Below are 20,605 nucleotides of genomic sequence, written 5' to 3'. Positions count from 1 at the left end.
CTTTTCAGATTCCCTCCTCCCCTAGTTTCCTACCATTACATACACACACACTACTCATAAACATTCTGTGGTCATTAAATTTGTATTTAAGAAATGGAGTGAGCTTAGGCCCTCCCTGAGAGTCTCATTGTTTCTATTCAAAATATTTTGCTTTGGTTCATTTCAGATTCATGCATTAAAAAAAAATGCCTGGCTATGCTCAAATCCCTAGATAATCCATAGACTAGTCTATACTGTCTATACTGTCCAACTTGTTATCTAATGGTTGTAGGGGAAGTTGTTTTTCTGTTTAAAAATCTGACCAAGTACTCTAATGGCCTACATCATTCAACAGGATCTCTTGGAATAACCACTAAAGATTTTAAAATTTAATTAGCTTACCGGCGTCATTTATATCTTGTTATGTCCAGGTTTCTCCTGGGCAGATAGAGTCAGAAGGCCAAATATTGATCATAGTTTTCTTAACAGTGAAGTAATGAGTAATGATTGTCCTAAATAAACTTAGTGTATCCCTTTGGTACTGGAAATTCATTTCTCAATGTTATACGTGCACTAAGAAGTAATTGCCTTTTATTGATCACCTATGATAACCAAGCATTGTAATGCATGTGTTATCTCTAATCCTTATAAGAACTCTATAGTCAGGTTGCAAATGAGAACATATTCGCTTTTTTCTATGTAGGTTATGCAAATTACCCAAGGTCATACAGCTAGCTTGTCAAAACTGTATATTTGATTCTCAAATCTCTACTCTTACCTTTTATAAACCCTGTAAGCATTTCTTCTTATTAAATTAGGATTATGTTCTAGAAAGTCAGACTCTAATGTAGACAGTCTAATGACAACAGTCTAATGTTGTCCAGATGTGAGAAGGAAACCATAAGTAACCTCATGAACACCTTGTAACTGTAACAGCTTAGGTCACTGTGCTGTAATTATGTATTGATGGGTCTATCCCTTTCTCTGGAGAATAAGTTTCCAGGGGGTCTTACCATCCTCTTTATCACCAGTGTCTAGTACGGCCCCAATTCCATGCCTGCCACATAAAGGTGCTCAATAAACGTCTGGTAAAAGAATGAGTGAGGTACTTTCCATGGTATTGGGGACACTCCGTTTCCCATGGTCCACCTGGATGAACACCTGCTCATCTTTCTTGATTCATTACCAGCAACACCGCCTTTGTGAAGTCCACTTTGTAACTTAGTCCAGTCTTTCCATTGATGACTCTCTCCTTTGTGCTTCCACTGTAGCCTGAACAGTTGTCTCTTAGTAATTATGGCTCTTTAATGCAACAATTATTTGGCAGATCTCTCTCTCCAGTCTGAGGACTAGTCTATGCCTTTTCTGTGTTGTTATCTCTGCTGCCTTGAGAAGTACCGGGTTCATAGTAGTTTCTCAGGTTCATAGTAGTTTCTCAATCTATGTTTGATGATGTTATGTGTGTGATGTTAATCATAAACAGCAATCTGTTGTTAACTCATCAAAGGATCCCAAGAAGAGAGCACGGCAAGTGTTACGGGAATGCTCTCAGTATAATAAGGAACTTGCCAGGGGATTACATGGGTCTCTTCTTAGCATCTTCTCTTTAGGGCAATGACCATGGCCTTTTATGTCTCCCTATCTCTGGTAGCTAATACAGTGCCTAGCACAGTAGGCATTTAATTAACCTTTGAAGAATGGAAGGATGAATGAATGAGCTTCAAAAGCAATAGATACCAGCAAATGTAAAATTTCAAGTGTGATGGATCTGAAGCAGTCTCACAAATCATCTACCACCAGCCTGAAGCCACATAATAAAAAAATCACTGCACAATGTAGCATTTACATGCAGGCTGCCTTTAGGGCTATGGAGGTTGTGGGCTGGTCCTGAATAAACACAGGCTGCACTGAAGAGCCATTGTGGGCACTAGTAGTTCTTTCAAGTGCCTCTGGGGTCTGAAGTTGATTTGTAGCTGAAGCCAAGTCCCTGCCAAGCCCCTCTTTTTTTTTCTTTCTTTCTTTTTTTTTTTTTTTGCAATTGAATTATTAACTAAAAGAAAATCATCCAGAGTAGCTGTTAGCAGTGGGCTGCTGGTGCTAGAGAATTTTTATTTTGTTTACTCAGAGTGTTTGCACCTAATCTAATGAAAGGTAGGAATGAACCTGCAGAAAGCAATTCAGAAGCCTTGGCCCCAGAGGAAGGCAGGCTTTGGACTTGACAGGAAGGCCATTCGGGGCAGCCAAGGATTGGGGCTGCAGTACTACCCCTTAGAATAAGGCTTACTTCTGGGGACATGTCACAAGTTACTGCTGTGCTGGCTTGTCATGGGCCGCTGGTGGGGGGCGGGGGGCTGTGCTCCAGTCTCCCAAATATCTCCAAAAGTCCCTGGTTTGAGTCCTGCAGCTTTCATGGAACACTTTGATCCTTGTTGAAATACAGATGCTACTGAGAGGGACGACTTTGGAGTCAGCAGAACTGAGTTTAAATTTGACTTTTGCAACTTAATATCCATCATGGAGACATAACTTTGCATCTCTGGTCTCAGTTTCTTTACCTATAAAATGGAGGTGATAATGCTACCTCACATTTAGGGTTTTTGAAATTGGAATTACTTGATAAATCACAAATCTTTCTACACATAAAATGACTACCCATAATAATTTCTACATGCATGGTACCTTAGCATATTGCCTTGCTCTGTAAACTACTTAAGGGCAAAGGCTGTGTCTTCCTTTACATCTGCAGCTTCCAGCTCAGTACATGGCACAGAATAGGTGCCCAATAAAAGGTAGGTGAATTGAGCAAGGACAACTTGTGGCAACAGGAAGGATAAGTACATTCCAGTCTTTTACCGTGTCTAATGTCAAGATCCTTACTTCCTTTAAGATAACAGAGGAACTGCTGAACTACATCCTTTTGCTCTGGGAAAACAGAGTACATCCTACTCAATTTCCAGTGCAACTCTCAGCCATTAAACAAGATGACTACTAATCTGGGAATTGTTCATTCCTAGATCTCCTTTAGATAATAGAGTCCTGTTGTACCCATTAATATAAATGTCATTGTCAAGCTATGCACCCAAATCTTTAATTCCAGAAGAATGGTCATCATATACATGAAACATGGTGACAAGACAGGGAAAATCTGGCCTAATGGTGTGACATGTTAAATATCTCTAGTCTTAGACCATATGTTGATTTTGGCTTTTTACCGAAGTTTAGCAAAGACATACATATTTTAACACTACCTTCAAGAAATAGCATTGATAGAAGGGCCCAAGATGCCTGGCCATCAGAAAACTAGATCCCCCTCATAGACTGTCATCAAACCTATTGTTAGGTTAATTATTCTGTTGCTCACCATTTGTTGCTCTATAAGCCCCAATAATGGAGAGGTGCCTGCTAAGCAGAATTCCATTATTTTATTTGGGTCCAATACCTCTTTCCTTATACATAGTTGTTCTTTGTGTTTAGAATGCTTCCTGTTGGGCAGCCCCGGTGGTGCAGTGGTTTAGCGCCACCTGCAGCCCGGGATGTGATCCTGGAGACCCAGGATCGAGTCCCATGTTGGGCTCCCTGCATGGAACCTGCTTCTCCCTCTGCCTGGGTCTCTGCCTCTCTCTCTCTCTCTCTCTCTCTCTGTGTCTCTCATAAATGAAATGAAATGAAATGAAATGAAATGAAATGAAATAAATGAAATAAATAAAATAAAATAAAATAAAATAAAATAAAAATAAAAATAAAAATAAAAATAAAAGAATGCTTCTTGTTGGCCAAGCTGGGGGCTCTACCTCCACACTTCCAAAAGTTGTCAAGCTTGGGACCAAATGTGGGCCCTGATGGAAAGAGTCTGCATAGGGTTGTTTTGGTCCTATCATACAAGGCTATCTGGTAAGGCAAAGATACTTCAAAAGGAAGACAGAGGTTTCTGTGAACATCCAAAGACTGAGAAAAGAGCTGTAAGAGATCCCAAAACAGATACATCCACAGGGACATGGGAACCCAAATAGGTGGAAACTTAATGCCAAGCAAAGCTGTGCATTTCTTTAAGTGTCTAGTGCCAATTTCTTAAAAAAACAAACCTGTATTTGTAAATGTAAGTGGTGGTGGGACTTTACTTTAAAGTGGAAAATACAGAAGACCAGCTAGACGGACAACTTCCAGGAGAAGCCAAGGGACTTAAAGTACACAGAATTAAAGTGGAAAATAAGCCATGGACCCACTGGGAGTTGAGGGACAGGGATGAATATCTTCATTAAATAATGTTCAAAGGAATAGTGGGAGGTAAAAATAAACATGTGCGTTCATCACAATCCACCTATTACCTTTGTTCAAAATACCAACTCATCTACTTTAAATATTTTTTATTCATTCTGGAGCTTCAGTTTACTGTCTAAAGATATGTATCAAGCTTTGTGCAAATATTTTCTTTCTAATATGTATTGGAACATAAAGCCACTCATTGCTGAGTTAATCAGCAATAATTAGGTTAAGTCATCCATAAATAACAGTATAGACTTTTTTTTTTTAAAGTAGGCTCCATGCCCAATGCGGGGCTTGAACTCACAACTTTGAAATCAAGAGTCACATGCTCTACTGACCGAGCCCGCCAGGCACCACTACAGGAAAATACACAAGACAATTTTCCAGGCACTTAGCTAGAATTGACTTGGACCCAGACAGATAGTCAGCAAAAGGAGGCAGATTAATTTTGTATTTCTCTTTTGTTTACTACAGTGGATAGCAGAGAAACAAAAGGGTTCTGCCACTTGGAAATACTGTGACTGTGAGCAATATGCTTAGCTTTGTTCATCCATTCACTCATTCATTCACTTATTCAATAAACAAGTGATGGGGAAACAAGAAGTCAAGAAGCAGTCTCAAGGGACCTGTGAGTTGGAGAAAGTTGATAGCCAAAGTCTAGGGATGAAGCTGGATTGGGATCAAGAGAGGGTAGCCAGAGCCCATAGGAGATGCTATATAGGCATATAGCCCCACCAGACATTGAATTAATGTCTGATTAAACCCTGCAGAAAAACATCCCTGCCCTGAGAAGACTTGCATAATCTGCATTGTGGATTGCTAGTCACATCCTGTTTACTTTCTATGCCATCATAAAAGGGTGGCCAACCTTGCCTTAATTTATTAAAAAGGGTAGGAATAGTCTTGGAAGAATAATTAAAAGCCCACTGTTTTTTCATTATATTGACAGCATATTTTCTTGTCTACTGACTTTTAATAGGGCCCTGCAAATAGTCTGTGTATGAGTAAATGAAAAAATAAAAGAATTGTTCTGTAGCTATTTGGACTTGGTTTTTAAGGAACTTCATTCATCTGAAAAATTAAAAAAAAAAAAAACTTTCAACTTCAGCTTCCAGGTCCCACAAAAATGCACAATGTGTGCCTACAGAAGCCAAAGAGAAAAATGGATGGAAAGAATACCTCCATATTCAGAGGAAGATTCTGTTCTCAGTGAACAGATTATATGGCTTGACTGGCTGGTGATATTGACCAAATTACTGAGAAAAAATGGAGGAATAGGATCTTCTGAAATGCTACAGAGTAAAAGTTACTATAAACACAGTGTGTTAGGGGTGCCTTGGCTGGCTCAATTGTTGGAGCATGCACCAATTTTTTTCCTATATTTAAGGTCTATTTATTATTTATTTTTACAAGTCCTTCTGTTTTTTTCCAGCTTAATATACATGGATATAAAAAGCTATTGATTTCATGCTGCCTCCCACCCCAACCGGAGTGGGGTACAGGAAGTTGTGAGCTCAGAGCAGCCTCCTGACGCCAAGGTGGTTTCCTCTTTACCTCGGACTTAACTCTGCGCTCTAATCAGTCATCCTCTTGCTGATTTCTTTTCAGTTTAAGAAAATCTATGAGTTTGTGAGCATCCTCCCCAGTAGACAGGTCTACAAAGTCCTTGGGAAGTCGGTAACTCAGATGGGGACTGGGTTGAACTGTCACTTCACTTCACTTCACATTTATTTATTTATTTATTTATTTATTTATTTATTTATTTATTTATTCGATGCCTTTATTGATTCTAGGCAACTGGCCCAGACAGACCGATTTTAGTACAAGTTCCTTTACCCACAATACACGTGAAACAGCACCATTCTCGAAGTCAACCTTTTACAGTTATTAAACTTCACTTAAGGAGCTTGAGGGCAGTGTTGAAAGGGGCCAGGTTCTCACATGCCCTCATCCACTTCTGCACATTGGCTGGCACTGTCACGTTGCAGCCTCCCGTCTGCTGGAGCACAGACCATAACACAACATCTGCCACAGTGAGTTCATTCCCAACAAGCCAGGGGCTCTTCCCAAGAGCAGAGTTCATGGGGCAGAACACAGCAGCTTTTTCTTTACTGCTTCCCTCTTCCAGCTGAAAGATAGCTATATCTACCCAGCTATCTATGAGGGTCAAATTTACAGCATTCTGCTTCTGGCCAAACAGAGAGAACAAAAAACGTGCAATATTCCCTTCTCCTTCGATGGGACACATTGTTTGGACACTGAACTTCATCTGAGTCTTCGGCACATTTTTCCAAATCAGAGTAAAACCCAGCTGATATTCGTGACGGGGCTGGTTTTTAGTCTGCTCGCCAAAGCACTTGAGGAGGTTTTCTGGCACGCTCTTGACTGCAGAGTGTGTGTGCGCCTCATTCCCTCCATTCCAGGGCTTCAGACCTCTGCCTGGTGTGGCTCCGTCCTTTGTCCCCTTTGCCAAACCCTCTTCAAGGGAGGACAGTAAGAGGACTGGGTCAGCTGAGTCACTCCTCCCAGCAGGGTGGATGGAGAAGGGGGTGCTGATTAAGATACACTCCCCCTGAGAAGGGGAAGGGGGAGTGTGAGACATCCCTTCCATGTTCAAGTGAAAATAAATCATGTACCCTGCAGCCCTTTCCCCTTTGCTTTCTTCTGGCTTGGGCAAAGGGCATCACAGGTAAATGTGAAGTCATTCAGTATCACCTCCTATCTGCTCTTTCCTTCCCCATTCTCTGCCCCACTCCCACTCCCAAGCTTCCGAGCATGGGGCTGGGACATGCACTGAGTGTTGCACTTTTATTCACTGCAGGAACTGTGGGGAGGCCTGGGGCCTGCAGATGATCTACAAGTCAGTGAAGCTGCCGGCGCTCAAAGTCCGCAGCATGCTTCTAGAGACACCCCAAGGGAGAGTCCAGGCCAAGAAGTGGTCCCGTGTGCCCTTCCCCGTGCCTAACGTCGACTACCTGCAGCACTGTGCCCAGAACCTGGCGGACCTCTCCCTGGACTGAGCACCTCGTCACTGCAGTGCCCACCTCAGGCTGCAGGGGGCGGGACAATCCACAACAGCCACCACCTTGGGGGGGGGCGGGGCCAAGTCCCTCCTGCCTGAGTCACCAGTTGGGGCACCATGCTGACCAGCCACAGAGGAAACCGGGGCGTCCAGGCTGGCTCAGACTGTCATGCTGCGGAAGCACCTTGAGGGCCACAGCTTAGCCCCGGAGCTCCCCTCATACCACAGACATTCAAAGACACTAGATGGAGGTGGGGGGTGGGGGGTATTGGGAGGGAAACTGAGGCAGGATGCTGGCCACACTCTACTAGCAACTACCAAATTTCCCTTGACCCCTTGACATTCCTTCCTTAATAAGGCCAATTCTGTTTTTTTTTTTTTTTTTTTTTTTTTTTTCAGAGTACAACAGCATTTAATGGTCAGAAACAGTTGTACAGTAGTACATCCAGCCACAGGAGCTGTGCTGGAGGACAGGACCCAGTCCTTCCCCACCCCAGGCAAAGCAGTACTGGACAGGAGCTGCCCTGTGGCTGGGCCCACGTCCCCAGGGCCTGAGGGGAGACCACCATCTAAAGTCCCCCAGCTATCACTCTGTATTCGTCGGAGGAGGGGTGTAAACCCCACATGCAAGAAGAACCCCTTGACCCCAGTGTCAAATGGGATGGGGGTGCGAGAGTTATAATGAAGGGGGAGCCCTATGTAAGCTGTTAACAGAGTTCAAAGGGGCAGGGATTACCCCTGTTCTCCATCTCCTAAAGGTGCTCACTTTCCCAGCTGCTTCATCCGCTCATCAATGTTGGCAAAATTCCCCTCAATTGTGGACAGGTTCTCACGCATGGTTGTCTGCACTTGGGTCAGGAGGGCGGTGTTGTCCTTGAGGGAGCTAGCAATCATCTGCTGTGTGGTATCCAAGTGTGTCAGGAGCTGACCGAACTGCATGGCTTGCTCATGCAGCTGCTTGATGGTGACAAGTCTCTGCACCAGCTCAGGCAGGGTGGAGGCGATGGGGCTCTAGCGCTGTATGGTTTCATAGAGCTGGTGCACCTTGCTTTGTGTATCTGCATCCTCTACAGAAGCTTTATGCTTGGCAATCTCGTTCACCTTGCCCAGGACACTCTGTAGCCGAGCCTCCACTTGGTCCAGAACTGCGAGGTCCAGGGCGTTCACCTTTGCTTGCAACAGTTCTACAGTCTCCATAAGACAGGCTCCCTGTAGACCTGCTGAAAGGGGATTCTGAGCGTCCTGATCACAGCGTACAGTGGCTTCCAGCTCTGTCAGGCGCTTCTCAAGTTCTGCAACTTTGGCAGCTTGAGAGAACTTGTCCTGTTCAGGCCGAGAATGTAGTTCGTAAGTGACAAGGTTACTATCTACGGGAGTCCCACCGGTGGTCTTTCCCCCTGAACCAGTTCCTTTGCTGTTTTTTGTTGCTTCCAGCTGCAGCAGCAGGCACTTAGCCAGAGCTCCATCAGGGTCAGTAAGGTTGATAGCTGCATCTGGTCCCAGCAGCTTCTCCAGGTGGGAAGCAACCAGCTGCTGCTTCAAGGCTGCCAGCTGCTTAGCCAAAACCACTGGGGTCAGCTTCTCTTCAGTGGCTGACTCCTTCACCGATGTCTTGATTTTCTCAACTTCAGTTGTCAGCTCTTGGACCTCATGCAGTAGTCGCTGGTACTTTTGCTGGGGTGTCTCCTTCACTCCTAGACCCTCTCCAAGTATCTCATATTCTTCAGATTCATATCCTGTTCTCTTGGTTTTTCCAATACGATCTGAGAAATCAAGTCCCTTTGTCCCCACTCTCTTGTCTTTGAACTTGTCATAGGCAGCATTGGGATTGACAATGATGTGCTCCACACTTGTGCTCGTCAGCTCCTCCGCATCAAACTCTGCTTGATCATCTTCAGGTAGGTCGCTGGTTTCATAAACATCTGGCTCGTTCCTGGCAATGCCGGGAAGGTCGGCGTATTTGGGGTCTGCCATGGCGGCGGCGAGGCGGGGTTGGGGGACCGGGGCCTCGGTGGAGCCGGGGCCGGTGTTCGGGTAGGGGAGAGGCTGGGTCCGAGTCCCGGGCTAAGGCGGCGGCAAAAGCCCAATTCTGTTTTTTGAGGTTCCTCATAAATTGAAAATAGTGGAAAATTGGTAGAGAGAAGGTATGGTGGGGCGCCTGGGTGGCTCAGCGGTTGAGTGTGTGCATTGGGATCAGATCATGATCCCGGGGTCCTGGCATTGAGTCCCACATCGGGCTCCTGCAGGGAGCCTGCTTCTCCTTCTACCTATGTATTTGCCTCTCTCTGTGTGTCTCTCATGAATAAATAAAATCTTTAAAAAATGATTTGGTCTCATGATTGTAAATTCAACCCCCACAATGGGTGTAGAGATTACTTTTAAAAAATTAACACACTATGCTAAAAATAATCCCAAATGCCAAAGAAGTTGTCTGGCAAAGTGACACTCTCTTACCTAAAGGTTTTCTGTTCTTACTCCAAAATGCCTTTTTAACCAATATAACACTCATGTTTCAAATGTTTGATTATGCAACTCAAAACAAATTCATTCACATAATAAGAAAATCAAAATGTTATATAAAATCCAAAGTACCCTTGGGCTACTAACCATATAAAAAAGCAAACCCTTACCCTAACCCTACCTACCCATCATTCTGAGTTTGGTGGTATTATTCAAAAAAGAATGAGGAAGAACTGTATGTTCTAATATAGGAGCCCAAGACATAATTGTTGAGAAAACAAACCTGATTGCACATTACGATATCATTCATGTAAAAAACTGAAATACATTCTAGACAATATTAATAATACCTATGCCTATTTATTTGGGGTGATGTTAACATTGATTGTTTGGTTAAGGTTATTAGAAGTGAAAATTCCCTTAAATATTTCCTGTTTATGTCTCAGAGATAGAGACAAAAATAGATATCAGAGGCATAAATATAGATAGGTAGGTATGTTATAGATAAAGAACTTCTGGTAATGGTGAAATAAATTAGATAAGTCTCTTTCTGAAAATAGGGACAATTTAAAAATTTGCATAAAATTTGGTAATGTCTACTTAAAGGCATCAAATGGCTAATAATAGCAAATAATTAAATTGAATAAATAAACTGAGAAGGGACAACTCTTTCTTACCAACACCACCTTAACCAAATGATCAATGTTAATATCACCCCAAATAAGACTTCCAGACATGTGTACTCTCTTGTGCCATGCACTGAGGAGGAATAGCCTCTGTTATATTCTTCCCCCAAATCTGTGGCCTTAATCTAATCATAAGAAAGTATCAAACACAAATCAAGGAATGTTCTGAAAAACACCTGATCAGTACCCTTCAAAAGGTATTAAGGTCATAAGGGGCACCTGAGTGGCTTAGTTGTTTGGGTGACCAACTCTTGGTTTTGGCTCAGGTCATGATCTCCACGTCAGGAGGTCCAGCCCCACCTAAGGCTCTGCACTTAGCAGGGAGTCTGCTTCCCCTGCTATCCCTGCCTCCCTCTCATCCCACCCCACTCCCCATAGGTACTTGCACTCACGCAAGTCTTTCCCTCTGAAATAAAATCTGAAAGACTAGAGAGGACTGAGGAACTGACACTGACAATGCAGAACAACTAAATTCAATGTCAGTTCCTGGATTTGATGCTGGAACAGAAAAAAGACATTAATGGAAAACTGGTGAAATCTGAATAAAGTTGCAATTCAGTTAATAGTATGGTAGAGGTAATAATTTCTTAGTTTTGATAATTGCACCATGGTTATGTAAGATGGCAGCATTATTAAAGGGAAAGATAACAACTCTGTCCTATCTTTGCAACCCTTCAATAAGTCTAAAAATCATTCCAAAATAAAACATTTCTTAAATCATTATGCAATATGAATAGTCAGCTGTGAGAAAAAAACTAAAAAAGATTTTGAATATACAACACATATTTTCAAAATATGAAAATGCAAACACAAATCTGTTGGAATTTGTAAAAATCCAAATAGATGGGTTGAATAAAAGATTGGACGTGGCCAGAGAGTAATTAGAGAACTAAACATCAAACTGAGAATATCTCTTGGCACACAGCACAATAAGATAAAAGGTAGAAAATAGAATGGGAGAAAGACAAATCATTTATAGACTCCTATGGAGACTAGACTGAGAAGTCCCACTATGTGTGTAATAGGAATCCCAGAAAGAGATGATGGAGAGTGACATCTGAACTGTGTTGGAATAGGAGTTTCTATTATCTTCCCCCAAAGAACATAAATTTGGCTATCAGCCACAGATGAGAGTGCCTCTATGGATGTCCAGGAGTCCATCACTGCTGGAGAAAAAAAAAAAGTTAATGCATTGAAGAGGTAAGAGGAACAGCTTCACTTTACCTGTATCATTCACACCTCCCCCAAGGTGGCACAGCTCAGTGCCAAGAGAAACCTGCTCAGCAGGTGATTTCTCCCATGGCACAGAGTGAGAACATGTGAGTGAGCACTTGGCTTTCTCAGCTTATGGGAGGCTGCTAAAGAGATCCATTCCTTTCTTGCTCCTTCCGGAATGCAGAGGTGTGCTCCACAACTTGGTGAGGTGGGGAACAAGGAAGGGCTAGCAGAACAGCAGCCAGGGCACTCCACAGCATCAAAGAGACACAGATCCTCCTGGCTGCTTTGTGGACTCCACTAGGAAGCCTCCCCACAAATTGCTGGGGATGACTTGCTTGTGGATCCCCCCAACTGGCCTGTGGGTATCCTCCCTTTCCCCTACCCCCATCTCCATGTACCTCCCCCCTCCACACCATCACCCCATGGCTATCTCTCTATGTGCACCCCTGAGGGCAGTGAGCATAAGCCTTTTGCAAATGGCTAGTGAGCATGTGCAGAAAGCCAGCCAAATCATTTTTGCATTCTGTGATGAAAGCTTGATTATCATTAGTGATTTATTACTTTGCTGGAATTGATGTGCTAATATTAATATTGAGGATTTTCACATCAATGTGTGTGAGATTGCCTTCTGTTTAGTTGTTATTATTTTGCTGTCTATCCATGTCTAATTTTTGTGACAAGATTATTCCAAAGTCACAAAATTAGTTTTCATGTTTTCTGCACTCTGGAATCTTTCATGTAAGAGCATTTTTCTGTTCCCTAAAGTTTTTACAAAACTTGTTTGCAACATTGTTTGATACATTTGGGAAGTTTCCCAGAGCTTTCCATTTCTCATGTGATTAGTTGTCTTTTTATGTTTTCTATAGTTCCTTTACTTTTTTTTTTGACATACTATTTATTTTTGAAATTTACAACTTTATAGAAAAATGACTATTTTCATCTGAGGTTTCAAATTTATTGGTGCAAAATTATTCTTAGTATTATGTATTGTTTTTCCCATACAATGTCCTTAATGTTTTTACATGTACCTTCTCCCTTTTTGACTTGATCAGTATTATCAGGAGTTATCTGTTTTACTAATCTTCTCAAAAACCACATTCTGGTTCTATTCAACTCTATTTATCTCACTGTGATAAATTTCTGCTTTTATAGTTTTTTTTTCAAATTAATAGGCATTTTTTAGAGCTGATTTAGATTTACAGAAAAATTAAGGGTCGCCTGGGCGGCTCAGTCAGCTAAGCATCTGACTCGATTTCAGCTCAGGCCATGATCTCAGGGTTGTGGGTTCGAGCCCCATATCTGGCTCTAAGCTGGGCATGGAGTCTGCTTGGGATCCTCTCTCCCTTTCCTTCTACCCCCGTCACCCCTCTCCCTCTCGAAAGAAAGAAAGAAAGAAAGAAAGAAAGAAAGAAAGAAAGAAAGAAAGAAAGAAAGAAAGAAAGAAAGAAAGAAAGAAAGAAAGAAAGAAAAAAAGAAAGAAAAAGTTGAACAGATAGTACAGAGTTTGCATATATCCTGTCTGCCCCCACCCGACTCCATGCTATCCCCTCAGTTTCCATTATTAACATCCTGTGTTACTGTGGTACATTTGTTATGCCTGGTGACCCAATACATTATTAGCTAAAGTCTGTAGTTTACATTAGAGTTCAGTCTTTTGTTTTTTGTTTTTTTTTTAAAGTAGGCTCCATGCCCAGTGTGGAGCCCAATGCAAGGCTTGAACTCACAACCCTGAGATGAAGACCTGAGCTGAGATCAAGAGTCCCATGCTTAATGGACTGAGCCACCCAGGTGCCCCAAGCCTTTTTTTTTTAATGGATGTAGAGTTGACACACAATGTTACATTAGTTTCAGGTGTGCAATATAGAGATTGGACACGTCTGTGCTATTCTTGCCACAAGTGTGGCTACCATCTCTCGTCATACAATGCTATTACAGTGTCTGTTGATGGAGAAATGGATAAGCACAAAGTGGTATATCCATTCAGTGGAATGTTACTTGGCCATAAAAAGGAATGAAGTACTGATACATGGTACAACTTGGATGAATCTTGAAAATGTACCAAATTGAAGAAGCTAGTCACAAAAACCCATTTACATATAAATACATTCATACTTTTAGGCTAGGAAAATCTATATACATCACACAATGGAGCATTATTTGGTCTTTAAAAAGAAGGAAATCTTTGAGTACCTGGGTGGCTTAGTCAGCTGAGGCATCCAACTCTTGATTTCATCTCAGAGTCATGAAATTGAGTCTTGTGTTGGGCTCAGTATGTAGTCTGCTTGGGATTGTCTCCCTCTGCCCCTTCCCCCATTCATGCTCTCTGTCTCTGCCTCTACATAAATAAATAAGTAGATCTTAACAAATAAAAAATAAATAAAAAGAAGGAAATCTTGCCATTTATGAAAATGTGGATTAACCTGGAGGGCACTGTGCTAATAAAAAGAAACCAGATGCAGAAAAACAAATACTGTATGATCTCACTTGTATGTGGAATACATAAATACTCAAACATATAAAGGCAGAAAGTAGAATGATGGTTAGCAGGGGCTGGGGTAGAGGGAAATAGACAGATATTGGTCAAGGGGTACAAGGTTTCAGTTTCTCAAGATGAATAAGTTATGGAGATCTAATGTACAACAATGTGATTATAGTTAACAGTAATATATACTTAAAATTTGCTAAGAGGGAAGATCTTAAGTGTTCTCAACATACACATACACACACACAGAAAAGAAAATGGTAGCTATGTGAGGTGATGCATATGTTAATTTACTTGAGTGTGATGATTCCTTCACAGTGTATACATGTACCAAATCTTAAAGTTGTACATCTTAAATATATTTTATGTTTACACAATACAATACATCAATAAAGTACAAGCAAAAAGTAAAGGGGATTCAAAGGGAAAAGTTCAGGACCAAAAGAGATATTTCATATTGACACAAAGATAAATTAACCAAGAATATATTAGAGTTAAGAATGTGTACAAGCCAACAAGAGAGCTTAAAAAATCTTTTTTTGAGATACATTCACATACCATGCATTTCACTAATTTAAACTGTACAAGTAAATGGTTTTTAGTATAATCACAGATGTGTGCAACTATCACCACTTTTTTAGAACATTTTCATCACTTCAAAATGAAACCTCATACCCTTTGGGTATCATCTTTTTTTTTTTAAGATTTTATTTATTTATTCATGAGACACACACACACACACACACACACACACACAGAGGCAAAGACACAGGCAGAGGGAGGAGAGCAGGCTCCACAAAGGGAACCTGACGTGGGACTCGATCCTGGGTCTCCAGGATAATGCCCTGGACTGAAGGCAGCGCTAAACCACTGAGCCACCAGGGCTGCCCTGGGTATCATCTTTGTACCGTGCACATTCCTCCTCTAGTTCTAAACAACAAACATACTCACCATCTCTATAGATTCTCTCCCTCTCCGTAGGGCTTTCTGGTGTTGATTGTTGAAGGTTGCAATTGTCCATTTCCAAACTACTTTTGCAAAGATTGTAATCCTTGTCCTGTATGCTCACTGAAGCTTCTGTTCTGTTATCTCAACAGTCAGCTAGGGAACAGAATATATTTCCTTAAATGCCTGGAAACAAAATGAAAAAAGAAACAAACAAACCCTTGGTCTTTACATACTGGCTCTGGGCTAGTGTACTCCTTCAATCCTAAGCCAAGCTGACTACAACTCTACCTTAACCTTCACTTCCTACTTAAGTGGCACCCAAAGATCAGCCAGAGATGAAAGGTCCTTTCAGGCCTTTTCTGAGTATGTGTCTGCCCCCAGGGAATGCACATTGCATTCCAGATCCTCAGTGTACATGGTAGTCCTTCACTGCTCTTGTTCCTTTAAGAATCTTCCTCCTCAGCCTCCTCATACCCTGCTTTTGGGCCTGTCTGCTATTTGCCTCATCCTTAATTCCTTGCCCTAGGCAGCAATGGATAGCATATATCTTTAATGCTTCCATCAGGTGCCACTCAGAAAGCCACTCTAACCTGAGGCAGGCAAAATAAAGTTCAGTCTCTGCTATGGTTCCTCAAGGAGCCACTAGACAAGTCAAATGCATGACTACAGTTTTTGAGAATAAGGCCCATATTGCTTTCCCTGGTGCCAATACATTGTGCCAGGGATGGGCCATTGTCCACAAGGCTGCTGTTGATTTGGGGAATAAAGGATGGTAGGCAGGTAAGCAAAAACCACACAATGTCTCCTACCAAAACTCAGTTGCATCTTTCCTCATTAAGCACTCACTGGTTGACACAGGTATTTGACTAGGTTCCAGAGTTCTAAAAAAGTTGATTGTGTCTGTTTATGCTAGCAGAATTCTTGCTGGGAAGACCAGTTTTGCAAGGGACCCATTCTTGGAGCTCTCTATTCTATTAATTCCATGTCACTTCTCTTGCAAGCATTTTGGAAAACAGTTTGGCACTATGTGGTAAATCTAAAGATACAAACCAGGAATTCTATTGCTTGTTATTTACCACAGATCAGTGATTCTCAACTGGGGCAATTTTGCTTCTCCAGTAACATATAGAAATGCCCGGAGACATTTTTGGTTTTCACAACTGAAGCCATGCCAACTAGCAGCTGGTGGGTAAAGTAATGGATGCTGCTAAGCACCCTACAAAATATAAAATACTTCCCCCTTGCCCTGTTCCCTCACCACCTACAACAAAATTTTCTGTCCCTAAATATCAAAATTTCCATGAAACCCTCATCCAGAGAAATGAGTACTCACATGCACAAGAAGAATGCTCACAACTGCATTGTTTTATAATGATGCAAACAACCCAAATGCCCATCAGCAGTGGAATGGATATATTCTTGTGTATACATTCAATGGAATACTTTATAAAAATGAAAAATTAATGAATTATAAAAATTATATTAAAAAGAGCAAAAGTGGTTTTAATAATTATCAACGTAGTGGTCACTTGGAAAAGGGGGGGTTAATATTGGGAAAGGACCCATGAATTCTTCAGGGTTTTTGGCAATGTTCTATTTCTTGAACTAGGTAGTATTTACTACATAGGTGTTCACTTTTTAAAAACTGTACATTTATATTTTACTATTTACATGTGTATTTCATATTAAAATAGATAAAACTTGTCAGTAGCTTTTCTTCTATCACACTCATGCTTTGACATTTTTTTTTAAAGATTTTATTTATGTATTTGACACAGAGAGAGAGAGAGCACAAACAGGTGGAGTGGCAGGCAGAGGGAGAGGGAGAAGCAGGCTCCTCACAGAGCAGGGAGCCCGATGTGGGGCTCAACCCCAGGACCTGGGATCATGACCTGAGCTGAAGGCAGACACCTAACTGATTGAGCCACCAGTCGCCCAACAGGTTACATATTCTTATATTTGTGTCTTCAGATTGACCATCCAGGCTGAGAACATATGTTCTTTTATTCAATCAATCATCAGTATTGAACATCCCACTATAACCAGGAACTGTTCTAAACAGTAGGAACGCAGAGAGGGAACAAGAGAGATAACTTGCATTCCAGGGTGAAGAGGCAGGCGGTAATTAATATATCAAAAAATTGTAAAAGATAATTTCAAGAGGTATTAGGCATTTGAAAACAGGACAGTTATAAGAGAAGTTATAAAGACTGTGGTGAGAAAGAGTAACTGGGGTGAGATATTTCAAATTGAATGATCAGTAGGAAGGCCACATCTGAGGAGATAAGTGGCCTATTTCAAGTGAAGAAATGGGCAGTATGAAGTTCCGGAAGAAAGGCATTCTAAAAAAAGGAAGCAGTTGTTGTGGAGGCTCTTAAGTAGGAAAGTGTTCAACATGTATGAGGAACCTCAGGAAATACAGCATGGTTAGTGTGTAGGATGAGGGAAGAAAGGTGGGAGATGAAGTCAGTGCGGCAGACAAGACCTCTGTCGGGGGGGGGGGGGGGCTGGGTCTTTTTCCTAAGTGCCATAAGAAGCCACTGAAATACTGCTGCTGTGTAGTCTATAGGAGAGAAGACAGGTGGCATGGAGACTAACTTGGGCAAGAGATAATGGTGACTGTGAGGTGGAGACGGTGACAAAAGGATAGAGACTCAAGGATGATTCCTAGGTTTTTGTCCTGAACAGGCAAGGAGAAAGTGGGAACGTTTGCTGCGATGAGGAAAACTGGAGAGTGAGGATGACATTTAAATCAAAATGGGATTTGATTTTAGGGAGCCTGGGTTGCTCAGTCGTTGAAGGTCTGCCTTCGGCTTAGGCTGTGGTCCCGGGGGCTCGAGGTCGAGTCCTGCATCGGGGTCCCCGCAGGGAGCCTGCTTCTCCCTCTGCCCATGTCACTGTTTCTTTCTGTGTCTCTCATAAATAAGTAAATAACATCTCAAAAAAAATCAAAAGTCTTATTTGGGCTACGTTACGTTTGAGATACCTGTTAGACATTCAAAGGGAGATGTCAGAGTGGCTGTGGGACAAGTCTCTGCAGGTGCAACGGGCTGGGTTTGAGCACATTTAAGTTCCCTTCAGCCATATTAAACCCACCCAACTCCTTGCCAACTGATTCAACCAACTGGAACACACACACACACACACACACACGCTGCTCTTCCGTGCACTGGCAGGCAGGATAATTTTTATTGGAAGGCCATAAAAGCGCGTGTGGCTTGCTTCCGCTAATACAATGTACTGTGACACAGACTTCGCTGAGAGCCGCTAAATTATAAGCTGTGGTTACCTGTGCTGGGATTTCGTGTGGCCTTATTCTTCTTGATTCTTGCTATGGTTGGTTTGAAACCTCTTTAACGACCCTGTATTATCTATGTAGATCCACAAAGGCCCCTCTTTCGGCTGAGCGGCGCGTGGCTGGGTCCCCCGCAGGTGCGCGACGTCGAGGTGCAGCGTGAGGTGACGAAGGTCCGCAGGCCGCGGGCGCGAGGAGCAGGCCCCGCCCGGCAGCCGGCCCGGGGAGGGGGGGGGGGGGCGGGGCGCCGGGGCGGCGGCGCGCGGGGGGCGGCGGCGCGCGGGGGGCGGGGCGCGGGGGGCGGCGGCGCGGGGGGCGGCCCCGGCGGCACCGCCCTGGCGTCACGTGCTCGCCGCCGCCAATGGCCGGCTCCGAGCCCACCTTGGGAACGGGGCGGGGCGCCCCGCTGGCGTCACCAGGACAACGGGCGTAGCCGGCGCCGTGTGACTCGGGGCTGTGGGCGCGCGGGCGGCTCTACGGCCATGGTGAGTCGGGGGCCCGCGCGGGTCGGGTCGGGTCGGGCCGGGCCGCGCCGCCCCGCCCCGCCCGGCCCCGCCCGGCCCCGCCCGGCCCCGCCCGGCCGAGCCCCGCAGGCCGCTGCTGGGTGGCGGCTGGCGGCCCCGGGGTCGCGGAGAGGCCGGGCCGCGGCCTGCGGGGCTGCGGGCTGCGGGCTGCGGGCTGCGGGCTGCGGGGCGGGGCGGGCCCGGGGGTGGTGGGAGCCCCGCGGGACCCCGAGCCCGCGACGCGGGTCGTCCGCCGTGAGGCTCTGGGCCTCGGCCGGGACCCCGCTGGGGCCGCCGGGCGGCGTGACGCCAGCCAGGGAAGCCGCCCGGGGAGGGTGTGGTGTTTCCTATTTGTTTTTTAAAGGGCTCCGTGAGTTTTACCTATTCCTGTGGACACTCTTGCCGTCTGTGTACTGTCTTGTTGCTACGTAATTACGTATAAATGACATAATACATAATATGTATTTCTTTAGAATTCATCGTACCGACAGGGGACATTTAAATATGCAATTGTGCATTTTCCCTCTTTAGAAAGGGGGCTTTAAGCTGGAGGTGTTGACCTGTGCGCGACCCCTCAGGGCGTGACGAGTAACCGGCCGTGGTTACTCGCCTTCCATCGCGACTTCCACTCCGTAAACTCGGGAGCGACGAGGCGTCCCTCCCGCCCCTTTGAGCCCGTAAGGAGAACCTGCCTGGAAGCCTCAGCTGAGGGAGGAGGTGTGGGCTTGCCCGGACGGATGCGGGCAGGGGTTAACCAGAGGGCTTGCCCGAGGCCTGCAGGGGTGCAGAGGGAGAGCGGCGCGGGGCTCCGTCCTGGGCACACACCTCTGTGTGACCCGGGCTTGGCGAGGGCAGGAAGGACCTGCCTGGGTTCACGAGGCAGTTCGAACCATCAGTAGTTGTATCTACAGGGCTAGTGGGGGTGCTGGTAAGCTGGCAGGCAGGGGGCTGCCCCGTGCCGCTTGGCCGGCGGGAAAAACCGAGCACTGGGAGCCCTGACGGACTCTAACAACCAGGGAGAGGCAGGTAGGAGACAGGGTGGCCGGCTGGTCTGTATCTGTCATTGGCTCTGAAAAAACAGCTGCCAGATGCGTGGCCTTTTGACAGTAGGGGGAAGAAAACATTACCCACAAATAACAGAAGTGTGGTCTTTATCTCGTGTGTGTTACTTTTTAATTCTGAATGCCTTTTCAGTGACAAATTAGTGGAACCAGCAAGAGTTTCAGAAAATGAATTTTACAAAAGTCTGAGTGTCGTGAATATGGCAATGCCTTTTATATGTTATATGTGAAAGAAGCTCTGACAATTACAGCAAGGAGAAAGGAAGAATTCTTGGGAATTAAATTTTCACAGCTCTCTGAAATCCTCCTGTTGCCCATTTTCCTTTTCTTCTCCCCTTCCATCCTGACCATCCTGACCCATGGTCCATCTTGATTCACTTTGGGCATTTTAGAGTTTTATTTAGTTTAAAAGCATTCTGCTATGCTTGTGTACTGGTAGGTGCTTTGCTAAACTTAGAAACTTTTTTTGCATTTTGTCTAGTTTTAAGCATTAAGGATTTCACTCATGGAAGGGTTTGATTTTATGATGAGCTGATGGCTGGGCTCCAAAGATGGGGGGAATGGTTGATATGGGAGGGGCAGTGAGGAAGCTGCCTGTGTAAATCCCCAGACTGTATTTGAGATTGCAACATTACCATTCATTAAATGCTTGAATCTAAACATACAGCTTTAGCAGTTGATATGAATG

At 44.0% G+C, this 20,605-nt stretch overlaps 3 protein-coding genes across 15 annotated transcripts in view; 1 reads left to right on the top strand and 2 right to left on the bottom strand.

Annotated features, from left to right (window-relative positions):
- Positions 1-35: 35 nt before the first annotated feature.
- Positions 36-18,578, bottom strand: LOC100856198 (aminoacyl tRNA synthase complex-interacting multifunctional protein 2-like). 8 transcript variants are annotated; one of them, XR_005376800.1, is made up of 5 exons: positions 18,348-18,578; positions 16,392-16,500; positions 15,062-15,211; positions 13,819-13,963; positions 9,376-11,576 (listed from the first exon to the last, which is right to left on the bottom strand). XR_005376800.1 is itself a non-coding variant. In XM_038570324.1 (4 exons), exons 3-4 carry the CDS (start codon positions 15,129-15,131, stop codon positions 6,137-6,139), a joined length of 654 nt encoding a protein of 217 aa, XP_038426252.1. In that variant the 5' UTR covers positions 15,132-15,241; positions 16,392-16,500; positions 18,348-18,578; the 3' UTR covers positions 4,505-6,136. The 8 variants fall into 8 exon arrangements, 5 of the variants coding, with proteins under 5 accessions (XP_038426252.1, XP_038426255.1, XP_038426253.1 ...); XR_005376799.1 differs by having other exon boundaries at positions 9,376-11,573; XR_005376801.1 differs by lacking the exons at positions 9,376-11,576; positions 13,819-13,963 and adding an exon at positions 36-2,534.
- LOC119877429 (dynactin subunit 2-like) lies at positions 7,917-9,329 on the bottom strand. Its single transcript, XM_038570328.1, has one exon. The coding sequence runs from the start codon at positions 9,236-9,238 to the stop codon at positions 8,276-8,278; it is 963 nt and encodes a 320-aa protein (XP_038426256.1). The 5' UTR covers positions 9,239-9,329; the 3' UTR covers positions 7,917-8,275.
- Positions 18,579-18,721: 143 nt separating the features above from the next.
- The window catches only part of FBXL2 (F-box and leucine rich repeat protein 2), a 109,571-nt gene continuing 107,687 nt past the window's right edge, over positions 18,722-20,605 (top strand). For all 6 annotated transcript variants that reach the window (XM_038570320.1, XM_038570319.1, XM_038570318.1 and 3 more), the window contains exon 1: positions 18,722-18,838. In XM_038570320.1, coding sequence (XP_038426248.1) covers positions 18,836-18,838 — 3 coding nt within the window. In that variant the 5' untranslated portion in view covers positions 18,722-18,835. The remainder of the gene's footprint in view (positions 18,839-20,605) is intronic.

Source organism: Canis lupus, chromosome 23, assembly GCF_011100685.1.
Source record: "Canis lupus familiaris isolate Mischka breed German Shepherd chromosome 23, alternate assembly UU_Cfam_GSD_1.0, whole genome shotgun sequence".
Lineage (NCBI taxonomy): Eukaryota > Metazoa > Chordata > Mammalia > Carnivora > Canidae > Canis > Canis lupus.
This window is presented reverse-complemented; position numbering and strand designations above follow the sequence as displayed.

Bases quoted from the DNA above. Each gene is read 5' to 3' on its own strand.
- LOC119877429 (XM_038570328.1), bottom strand. From the start codon at position 9,238: ATGGCAGACCCCAAATACGCCGACCTTCCCGGCATTGCCAGGAACGAG.